Source organism: Lithobates pipiens, unplaced genomic scaffold (genome assembly GCF_037356315.1).
Source record: "Lithobates pipiens isolate NorthernLeopardFrog02 unplaced genomic scaffold, aLitPip1_a1.2 Scaffold_65, whole genome shotgun sequence".
Taxonomy (NCBI): Eukaryota; Metazoa; Chordata; class Amphibia; order Anura; family Ranidae; genus Lithobates; species Lithobates pipiens.
In genome coordinates this window covers 1,499,109-1,511,445 of record NW_027507887.1, presented here as the reverse complement: position 1 = coordinate 1,511,445, position 12,337 = coordinate 1,499,109, and the positions used below count along the sequence as shown (strand labels likewise).

Here is a 12,337-nt window from a genome sequence, read left to right as displayed (position 1 = left end):
TTTCGCTTGTGAAGGGAACATCACGTGGTGACTGCACGATTTTTTATGAAGGAGGTGTATGATCTTTTCTACACATTTGTGGATTATACACGGACATCATATATAAGAGACTTTGCTATTTCCATGTCTGGATTTTCTCATTTTTTGATCTATTCTTTTGTTTTCTTTTCTTTATAGAATAAATTTATAGCTACATATCCATATATAGCAAGTAATATTTACATGTGATTTTGTATGTTGTGTGCACTATTTCACACTGGGAATATTTACTGAATGCATATATATTTCTAAAAGGTTGGCAGAAAATACGCCATATCTTTGAAGCGCTACACTTTTATATAACATTTATCACGTCACACTTTATACCCTGGTGGTGTGTTAGCAGCTGTTTTCATATTTTTTATATATATATATATATATATATATATATATATATATATATATATATATATATATAAGAATAGCGCAGTGTTTTGGTTGAAAACTGACCTTTTTACTATTAATATATTTGAAGAATGTTTTGGGGTTTGTCCTACTATCTTTTGCAATCTGCTGTTTGTTTTGAATTTTTGGATCCTTGATTTCCTTTTTACATATTCTATTATATTCTTTGTAACATTTAAACGGTGATAGTGTTCCTTCATTTTCATAGTTTTAAAAAAGTTATTTTCTTATTATTTATAGCCATTTTAACTTTGTCTGTGAGCCATATAAGTTTTATTTTTAGCCTTTTAACCACTCCAATACAAAGCACTTATACACCTTCCTGCCCAGACCAATTTTCAGCTTTCAGCACTGTCACACTTTGAATGACACATTTTTATTTTTATAATTTTGTTTCCACAAATAGAGCTTTCTTTTGGTGGTATTTGATCACCTTTTTATTTTCTGCTAAACAAATAAAAAAAGACCGAAAATTTTGAAAAAAATATGTTTTTTGTTTCTGTTACAAAACCTTGTAAATAAGTGTTTTCTCCGTCACTGTTGGGCACTGATGGGGCTGCACTGACGGGCACCAATGAGGTGGCACTGATGGACACTGATGATGGGCACTAATATGTGGCTGTCATGACCGTCCTGGCGATCCGATCGCACATGGGAGGTCTGCTCGCAGGGGCCCGTTGCTGAGAACCTGTCGTTACCCTTTGGCACGTGTTAACGCGAGCGGACGCACGTGGGTGCGCGCTGGTACGATCAGGCGCACGCGGGTGCGCGATGTTGCGAACGAGCGCACGCGGGTGGGCGAGGTCACGAACGGACGCACGACTACTCGCGGGGGCACGCAGACTCGTCGTGCGACCGCTTTGGCGCCCTAAAGGCTACTTAAGGACTCTGCCTCGGCTTCCCTCTTGCTGTCCAGTCTACAGCGTGTCCGAAGATACTGTTACCTGCTATCTGTTGCCTTGATTCCTGTTACCCGGCCTGTTCCTAACTACGTTCGTTTGCTGCCTGCCTCCGACTCCTTGCCTGTCTGACTACGTCTCTGCCTCTTCCCTTGTACCGTTGCTGTCTGCCTGTTACCGACCTGGCCTGTACCCAACTCTGCTGTTACCTCCTGCTGATCCGATCGGAGATCCAAATACCTGCTGTCACCTGCTGACGACCTCCTGCTGTTCCAGCCTTGACTGCCAGAGCCTGCTGTCACCTGCTGACAATCTTCTGCTATTCCAGTCCATCTGCCTGTGCCTGCTGTCACCTGCTGACGACCTCCTGCTGTTCCAGCCTTGACTGCCTGAGCCTGCTGTCACCTGCTGACGATCTTCTGCTATTCCAGTCCATCTGCCTGTGCCTGCTGCCACCTGCCAACTGTCACCAGCCGTTCTTATCTGCTGCCTGTGTTGCTGCTGACGATCCGGATCTGCCTTACACCTGCTAGGCACTTGTGCCCTCTGAATTTTTGAACCCCTGTTATCACCCTCAGGGGTTCTCGAGCCAGGGGTTACGAGAGGCCGCCCCCTGCATTCTGGGCTCGCCTACCAGGTACGTGACAGCGGCACTGATGGGGGCACTGATAGGTGGCACTGATATGCAGCACTGATGGGTACACATAGGTGGCACTGATGGGCACTGATAGGCGACACAGATGGGCACTGATAGGTGGCACAGATGGGCATGGATGGGCACTGATAGGTGGCACTGATGTACAGTAATTGATGGTAAAGATAGATGCCAATCAGTGCCAAACAATAATGCCTGCCAATCAGTGATGCCCATTGTGGGCACTGATTGGCATCCATTGTGGGCACCGATTGGCATTCATTGTGGGCACTGATTGGCATCCTTGGTGGTCTAGGGTGGCATAACTGGTGGTGACATCCCTGGTGGCCCTAGTGGCGTCCCTGGTGGTCCACAGCTGATCACATGGTAAAGAGTCTCCGTCAGAGCCTCTTTACCTAGATCGGTGTTGCAGTGTGTCAGACTGGCAAACCATACCACCGATTGGCCTTGGTGCACCGGCGGCTGTTATCCTGCTGGACACCATATGACGTCCGGTCAGGATATTGAAGCCGCTTTGCCGCTGTCATTTTGCTATATGGCGAGCGGCAAGTGGTTAAACTTATTGCCCATGGGAATTTACTTTGCAGTGAGTTTGCATACAGTCTTTTTGAAGAATTCCCATTTCTGTTCTGTGTCCATTGATGCCAATTTTCCCTCCCAGTCTAAGGCTTGGAGAGCAGCCCTTGCTCTCTTAATGTTAAGTGTTTTTAACTTTCCCGTATGTGTTTGTTGCTTACGACTAACATTAAATACAATCATCTTATGGTTACTACTACCCAGATGTTATTTTATATGAATATTGGTAATAAGCTCTGCATAGCTTGAGATTACCAGGTCTAGCAGAGTGTCATTCCTAGTTGGGGCCTCAATAAACTGGACCATAAAATTGTCTTGTAATAGGTTTATAAATTTTTGCCCTTTAACTGTCCCAGCAGTGCCATTACTCCAGTCAATTTCCGGGTAGTTAAAATCCCGCATTATTATCACTATTTCAGCCTTTGCATCCCTTTCCATCTGTGCTAGGAGCTGAGTCTCCACCTTCTCATTAAAACTGGGAGGTCTATAACAAACTCCAATGATAACCTTTGTAGTAGGCACACCCATGTACAGTCCCACCCATTATGCTTCAGACTCATCACACTCTCCATCAACTAGGTCCTCTTTCACACTCACTTTGAGACCACTTCTCACATAGAGACATACACCCCCCCCCCCCCCCGCTTTAACCTGTCTTTCCTGAAAGAGAGCATAGCCAGGAATATTAATAGCCCAGTCATGAGGGGAATAAAGCCAAGATTCAGCAATACTAATTAGATCATAGTTCTCTTTGTGCACCAGAGTTCCAACTCACTCATTTTGTTTGGCCGACTTCTGGCATTGGAGAACAAACACTTTAATTCATTGACACATTTTGCAAATGTATGTTGCATATTTTTTATTTTAGTACAAATAGTACAATTTCCGGTGGTTGTTTGTAACATTGGAACCTTCATATCATCTGCCATAGCCCTCCCCCCATCTTTCCCCATTCCACCCATCAATAGGGGCAGATCCCTGTCTGACCTGTCTGTCCCATCATACTGTAATTCACCCTCCCCCCACAATCCTAGTTTAAATACACCTCCGGCCTTCCCATAAACCTCTCCCCCAGCACAGTAGACCCCTTTCCATTTAGGTGCAAACCATCTTTAGCATATAGGTTGCACCCCAATGAAAAGACAGCCCAGTGCTCTGTAAAACCTAAATCCCTCCTTCCCTCCCCCTGCTTTGGCATAAAGGCTAAGGATAAGAATGGAGAAAGCTATAAAACACAGGAAGTCAGAACAGGACACAGGACAGTTATGAAATTCTTATCAAGAGGTCAACAGGTATTTTTTGCACTTATTAAATAGATATAACATAGTGCTTAAAATAGTATTGCCATTACAAGTCAGGCTCGGAGACCAGTAGCTATAGCAGTGGAGAGGCTCTCACTGACCAGCAAGAAAAGTACACAAGCATGTGTAGTAGATAACGTGGGCTTACCTGAGGTGTGGGGTCTAAGCACTAACCGGTGTTCACCAGAACTCCTGATGGTAGAGATGGTTTTTGTGGAATCTTAGTACTAGGTCCCAGTCCTCAGGATCACCCCACCAGGAGGTGTGTGACAGGTCACCTTGAGGCGAGGTGACAGATGCACACCATAGGGATCAGGAGTGCACCGCAAGGTTGTGGACCCTACGGCTGACCGCTGCAGACGGGAGACAGATCCCACTGGGGTTAGAGCATAAGATTCCCTGGGGCGCGGACTCTAAGAGGCAGCAGGTGTTCACCAGCGCCTCTAGTGGTGAGGATGGACTTGGCTGCAACTGGCTCCAGGTCGCGACCCCCAGGGTCCCCCAGCTCACACCCACAGTAGGCAACAGGAGGATAGGGATAGTGAGGGACAAAGCCAAGGTCGGAGCCACAAGCAGACAGGAATAGTAAAGGACACGCCAAAAGGTCAGGATCACAGGCAAACAGGGATAGTCAAGGACACGCCAAAGTCGGTAACGGAACAACAGAGGAGCACACGGCAGGTAACAGGAAGCAAACACACAAAGGTTGATCAGCAGGGTTGGTCTGCAGTGCACAGGTTAATATAGAGTTCTCTGATAGGAGCTAGGGTGAAGTCATGCCAGAGGATGGATTACAAAAGCAGTCAGGTGAGGGTCGGCTGGTCTCTAGAGATGAACACATGGATACAGGTAAGCAGACAAACACTATTGCAAAACCATGACAGTGTGCAAGTTGGGGTCCAGTAGCAGATACAGCAGGTAGGGATAAGCAGAAGCTTAGTCAATAAACAAGCCAAAGGTCAGTAACAAGTGGTTGCAGGTTGGGATCTAGCAGAAGCATAGTCAAGGAACAATCCAAAGGTTGGTAATGAAAGAGAGTACAATAATCTAACAAACAGGAAGTACTGAGACATGGCTTACTGTAACTCAGGAAGTTTATCGAATAAGCAAAGCGTTCAAGGTTCACCAGAAACAAGAGACAAGGCAAGATTGTCCAAAGGATCAGAGAATGAGCTGTCCAGCATCTCAGGTGGCACAGCGAGAAAAGCCACAGCCAGACACTGCAGAGGGTGTAGGTTTGGATCTGGACCCTGGCAGGCATATTTGACAGATCAAGAGAGAGCTCATTGTTAGGATTTACATAAACCTTTATGGGTATTTCCACTTTTACACTCAAATTTGGGAAACCCCCACTATCAGTTATAAAACATAATTTTTTAACATTTCTTAGTTTCCAAGTTTTTTCTCTGGGACAGTTTTATACATAGGGCACTATAGGCAACTTAAATTATTTAGAATAGCTTGAAATGTGCAATTAAGGGGCAGAATAAGGGGTGTTTTTTTCCCCTGGCTCACATTTGGTTGTGTTGAGGCAGCCACCCATGCTACAAAAATCAGGGCTGCTCCGCCCTGATCCCCATGGTCAAAGTGCCTCCCTCCATGATAGGCTGCCCTGCTCTGCTCTCCTCTCTCCCCCCCTCCTTCCTGCCTGTCATCCCCCTCTGTGTCTGTGTCCGGCTGGCCCCGGCCCCGCCCCCGCCGCTATTCTTGTAAAATAATTCACTGCTGGCCTCTCTATTAGAGGCTGGCATAGCACACTATGGGGTTTATTTACTAAAATCAACTCCACTTTGCACTACAAGTGCACTTGGAAGTGCAGTCGCTGTAGATCTGAGGAGGACATGCAAGGAAAATAAAAAACAGCATTTTTGCTTGCACACGATTGGATGATAACATCAGCAGAGCTTCCCCTCAGATCTACAGCGATCTACAGTGACTGCACTTACAAGTGCACTTTTAGTGCACTTGTAGTGCAGAGTGCATTTGCCTTTAGTAAATCAACCCCATATATCACTAGTTTTCAAAAGGAGCAGTGTAAATACTTAATTTGAGCTGTCTTCAGGCTAGTCACGTGACTTGCAGCTGCTTTAAAGCTACGATACATGGCTTCTGCGGAGGAGACAAGCAGCCTCCCCATCTGACGTTAGAGGGAGATCACGACCCCTCCCACAGAAGCATTCCATCAGATTTGTAAAGCGGCCATGAATGCTGTGACTGGCCTGAAGACAGCTCAAATTAGGTGTTTACACTGCTCGTTGTTTAAAACTACTGACATTGCGTGCTATGCCAGCTTCTAATAGAGGGGCTGGCATAGTTTTAGATGGATGGGATAACAAACCCTTTCATAGTTATTGTCTCTCTGGACCATAACAGTTCTAATATCCATGTTTAGTCTCTAAACATAGATAAATGTGTATCACGATCTCAGTAAATGTTGCATATTTGTACTGCCCACTTTGAGTTAATAAATATAAAATTAATTAATCTATATTTGATTGCTTTAAATCAGTGGTCTCCAAACTGCAGGGGTCAGATGTGGCCCTTTGCTTGTCTTTATCCGGCCCTTGAGTAACCTTTCCTTCCAATGATACAAGACACTATTTCAACCACTGGCACCTACAATGGGGCATGCTTCTTGCTACTGACATGAACCATGAAGCACTATTTGTCCCATTGACATCAATGATGTGGCACTATTCCTCAAACTGATACCAATAATGGGGAGCTATTCATCCCATTGATACCAATGGTATGTCACTAATCCTCCCACTGATACCAATGATGCGTCACCAATCCTCCCACTGATACCAATGGTGGGTCACTATTTCTCCCATTGATACCAATGGTGGGCCACTGATCTTCTCTCTGATACCAATGATGGGTCACTCTTTCACCCACTGACACCAATAATGGAGCACTATTCCTCCCACAGATACCAATGATGGAGCACTATTCCTCCTACTGACACCAATATTGGAGCACTATTCCTCCTACAGATACCAATAATGGAGCATTATTTCCTACTATTCCTTCCACTGACACCAATGATGGGACACTATTTCTCCCACTGATACCAATAATTGAGCACTATTCCTCTCACTGACACCAATGATGGGGCACTATTACTCTCAATGACACCAATGATGGGGAACAATTCCTCTCACTGACATCAATGTTGGGTAACTATTCCTTTCACTGACACCAATGATGGGACACTATTTCTCCCACTGATACCAATAATTGAGCACTATTCCTCTCACTGACACCAATGATGGGGCACTATTACTCTCAATGACACCAATGATGGGGAACAATTCCTCTCACTGACATCAATGTTGGGTAACTATTCCTTTCACTGACACCAATGATGGGGCACTATTCCTCTCAATGACACCAATGATGGGACACTATTCGTCCCACTGATACCAATAATGGGGCACTATTCCTCCCACTGACACCAACAACTGGGCACTAGTCCTCCCACCAACACCAACGATGGGGCACTAGTCCTCCAACTGATACCAAAGATACATTGTCTTCTCCCACTACCGCCAAGACAATTTCTACTCCCAAAGGCCACAGTTCAGCCCCCCTGAAGTCTGAAGGACAGTAAACTGGCCTTTTGTTTAGAAATTTTGGATACCCCTGTTTTAAAGTATGGAAGCTTGCCTTGAGGTGGTTGTAAACCTCAGACATGGAAAACGAACAAAGCGCATCTCTCTGGAGTGTGTAGTAACCTGCATCCAAAGATCCTAGTCTGGTTCCTCTCTGATCTCTCCTCTCTCTGCTAACTGCATGGGTCAATTCTGATTTTCAGTTTTTCCAAGACACAGCAGCTTGGGGGGAAATGGCCCTCCCTTAGGGGAAGGCTTCTGTTCTGCAGAGTGACCAGCTGGACATAAGCTGCTGCCGGTGTACATTACATAGAGTTCTCACTGCTCCATCATAAAGATACCTGTGACTGTTCTCATTGAATCAAGAACCTAGTATTTATTTAGCAAAAGAGGAATATCCATTTGACCTTTACCTACAGACAGTGACTGCTCTACTCTCTACTTGGCTGTTCTTAAAGGTCCATATTTACAAATTTCTGGGCTAGGCTTAAAGTAGAAGTGCAGTCCAGACCTAACTAAGCTTAAAATGGCTCCCAAACACCTTATAACACCTACCGTTGTATTCTAACTACTCTGTAGAAAAAAGATCCTTATTCTTACCAATTCCTAGGCCGCGTACACACGCGCGGACTGTTTGCCCAACCTTGTTCGTCAAACAGTTTCGGCAAACAGTCCGCTCAAAATTTGCATGAGCGGACTTGCCCACACACGAGCGGACTGTTTCAGCGAACTGTTTGCCAAACAGTTCGCTCAACTTTTGAAATGAACGGACTCGCCCACGTAAGGAGGAGGCAAATCCGCCCATTTCGAGCGTGTGTGCAGGTAGGCGGGGCCCGCGAAGGAGACGTCGCGGGCTCCGCCGCCTGGAATGGGCTTAAAGGGGAACCCCAACGCCGAAAAAAATCGGCGTGGGGGTTCCCCCAAAGTCCACACCAGACCCTTGTCCGAGCACGCTACCCGGCCGGCCAGGAAAGGGGGGCGAGCGAGCTCGCCCCCCCTCCTGAGCCGTACCAGGCCGCGTGCCCTCAACATGGGGGGGTGCCTTGGGGAAGGGGGGGCCGCGCGGCCCCCCCACCCCAAAGCACCTTGTCCCCATGTTGATGAGGACAAGGGCCTCTTCCCGACAACCCTGGCCGTTGGTTGTCGGGGTCTGCGGGCGGGGGGCTTATCGGAATCCGGGAGCCCCCTTTAAGAAGGGGGCCCCCGGATACCGGCCCCCCACCCTATGTGAATGAGTATGGGGTACAATGTACCCCTACCCATTCACCTGTGAAATAAAGTACAAAAAAAAACACAACACACGAGAAAAAATGTTTTATTGCACAGCTCCGGGGGTCTTCCGTCTTCGGGGGTCTTCTCGCCGGACTCCTCCGCTATCTTCTTGTAGCTCTTTTACTAGCGGAGGAGTCCGGCTTTCTTCCTCCCCGCCGCCGGCCTCTTCTCCCGACTTCGGGGGTCTTGTCCCCCTCTTCGGTTCTTCTGCCGGGCCACCGCGCCTTCTTGTAGCTCTTTTGCAGGCGGTGGCCCGGTCTTCTGTCGCCGCTGCCTTCCGTTCTTCTGTCGCCGCCTTCGGTTCTTCTGCCGGGCCACCGCGCCTTCTTGTAGCTCTTTTACAGGCGGTGGCCCGGTCTTCTGTCGCCGCTGTCGTCGCCGCCGCCTTCCGTTCTTGTTCTTCTTCTTGTTCTTCTTCTTCTTCTCCTGGAGATGTTGACTCGACGAGCTCTCCGGCCGGAATGCCAGGGACACGCTCCGCTGCCACTTATATAGTGACAATGGGGCGGTGTCACATGGTATATGTCACATGGGTTGGTCACATGGTGACCCCGCCCCCTTACGATGTCATAGTCCCCATGTGACATCAACCCATGTGACCAACCCATGTGACATATACCATGTGACACCGCCCCATTGTCACTATATAAGTGACCGCACAGCGCGGCTCTGGCATTCCGGCCGGAGAGCTCGTCGAGTCAACATCTCCAGGAGAAGAAGAAGAAGAACAAGAAGAAGAACAAGAACGGAAGGCGGCGGCGACGACAGCGGCGACAGAAGACCGGGCCACCGCCTGTAAAAGAGCTACAAGAAGGCGCGGTGGCCCGGCAGAAGAACCGAAGGCGGCGACAGAAGAACGGAAGGCAGCGGCGACAGAAGACCGGGCCACCGCCTGCAAAAGAGCTACAAGAAGGCGCGGTGGCCCGGCAGAAGAACCGAAGAGGGGGACAAGACCCCCGAAGTCGGGAGAAGAGGCCGGCGGCGGGGAGGAAGAAAGCCGGGCTCCTCCGCTAGTAAAAGAGCTACACACAGATAGCGGAGGAGTCCGGCGAGAAGACCCCCGAAGACGGAAGACCCCCGGAGCTGTGCAATAAAATATTTTTTCCCTGTGTTGTGTTTTTTTTTGTACTTTATTTCACAGGTGAATGGGTAGGGGTACATTGTACCCCATACTCATTCACATAGGGTGGGGGGCCGGTATCCGGGGGCCCCCTTCTTAAAGGGGGCTCCCGGATTCCGATAAGCCCCCCGCCCGCAGACCCCGACAACCAACGGCCAGGGTTGTCGGGAAGAGGCCCTTGTCCTCATCAACATGGGGACAAGGTGCTTTGGGGTGGGGGGGCCGCGCGGCCCCCCCTTCCCCAAGGCACCCCCCCATGTTGAGGGCACGCGGCCTGGTACGGCTCAGGAGGGGGGGCGAGCTCGCTCGCCCCCCTTTCCTGGCCGGCCGGGTAGCGTGCTCGGACAAGGGTCTGGTGTGGACTTTGGGGGAACCCCCACGCCGATTTTTTTCGGCGTTGGGGTTCCCCTTTAAGCCCATTCCAGGCGGCGGAGCCCGCGACGTCTCCCTCGCGGGCCCCGCCTACCTGTACACGCGCTCGAAATGGGCGGACTTTCCGAGCGGGAACAGTTTGCTCATTTCGAAAGTAGCCTACACACGGGCGGACTGTTCGCTCAAACACAGTTTCAGCGGACAGTTTTTCGGAATTGCCGAAAGACTTTGTCCGTCCAACTGTCCGCTGAAACTGTCCGCTGAAAGCCCACACACGGGCGGACTGTCCGCCCAAACACTGTTCAGCGGACAAGGTTGGGCGAACAGTCCGCCCGTGTGTACGCGGCCCTAGGGCTCTCCGGTCTGGTCAAATGATCTCCCCAGCAGATGGCTTCAGGGGAGAGGAGAGATCGCTGACAACAGATGGACGTCACGTATAGGCTTACTATGGGCATTCATTGTTGGCTGTCCCTACTCTCCCCTGAAGCCATCCGCTAAGGAGATCTGGTGATCAGACTGGGGCTCCCTGAGAATAGGTAAGTGCAAGCATCTTCCTTCTACAGGGTAGGTAAAATAAAAGTTAAAAGGGGGTTGGAATACTTTTTAGGCTTAGTTAGACCTAGCCTGGAATTTCACTTTAAGGCCCCTTTCACATTTGGACTGACTTTGATGTGAGTTACACAGGCATTCCCTGAGATCTCGTCAAAATCGCAGTCGCGAAAGTGTGGCAAAATCAAGCGACTTTGAAGTCACGGTAGTGTGAAAGGGGCCTAAAAGTTCACAATTAACCTGTGGCAGAGGTTGAGGATACCACAATATACTACTATCCTACCTTTACCTATTTTGATTATTCTGAAGCTGACATTTCTCCAGAGTTGAGTGAGCATATCAAATTTCTAAAAAGATCACAGTGACAGGCTCCCAACTTTTATTTTACCCCACCATAGTCTAAGTATACACTCTCCAGTTTTAATAAATCAATCCCTAAGTGTAAGGCACATGAGTTGCAACCTGTGTGTGCGTGTGTGTGTGTCTGTATAGGAATCATTGCATTATATGCCAACATGATGGTAAATTTCCGGTAATCCTGATCTATTTCTTGATTCCTTCATTTCCCCTGTGCCCATGATACTCTTCAATGCTAAGTGGGTGCTTCAAGAAAAGCACCCATAATAGACCAGAGGTCTTTAACTTTCTTCAGCTTGAGAGATGAACACAAGTATATTGTCTTCAGCAAAATAATATTAGGTTGACTGTATTAGAACTGAATTTATATACTGGATATATGATTTGTGTCATACACTAGATAGATAGATAGATAGATAGATAGATAGATAGATAGATAGATAGATAGATAGATAGATAGATAGATAAATAGATACATACATACATATGAAAATACAAATATAAAATTGCACTTACCGGTACTTTGTGCATTCAGGGAGGTTACACAAATAAAAAGTAGAATTGTCAGGGACCTCATCACTGGTGCACAGGACCGCATCTTCTTTGTGATATAGCAATGTTCCTAGCTAATCACAAACATAAAATTTTCTTCCTGTTACCAGTTAATATAAACTTTCTGGCACATATAAAAATATTTTCCGTCCTATATTAAGGTCAAGGCTCTGCCCTCTGGGAACTCTAGAGTAATTAAAAACTTGTAAAAATACATTCTGGGCATGTTTGTAGTAGTTTTCCTGCCTTCCTTTGTGAGTGTCTAGTAATTATTCTTTTACTACAAGCCTCACTGAAGATGATCTATCACCAAAGCATCACTGGATTCTTTCAATACTAACTTTTCAAAATCACTTATCTGCACTATACAGCTGCATTACTTATGTACCATGGGTGGTAGTACACCCTAGTTGTGGTAGTACACAACAGGGTTTAGGATTAATCTTTATAGTGGCAGGACATACCAGGGTTTAGTATTTATCCTTACTGTACTAGTAAACAATATGGTTTTAGATTTATCCTTACATTTGTAGTACCCAGTAGGGAGAGTTTATAATTTACCTTTACTGGGGATTAGTGATGGTCCCAATGTTCAAGTCAAACATAAGTTCGACCCAAACATCGGG

The 12,337-nt window shown here is 47.3% G+C and overlaps 1 protein-coding gene across 1 annotated transcript in view; it reads right to left on the bottom strand.

Annotated features, from left to right (window-relative positions):
* LOC143958938 (uroplakin-3b-like) overlaps positions 1-11,757 on the bottom strand; it is a 46,924-nt gene extending 35,167 nt beyond the window's left edge. Inside the window, exon 1 of the mRNA XM_077467925.1 lies at positions 11,676-11,757. Coding sequence (XP_077324051.1) covers positions 11,676-11,757 — 82 coding nt within the window. The remainder of the gene's footprint in view (positions 1-11,675) is intronic.
* Between the last annotated feature and the right edge of the window lie 580 nt (positions 11,758-12,337).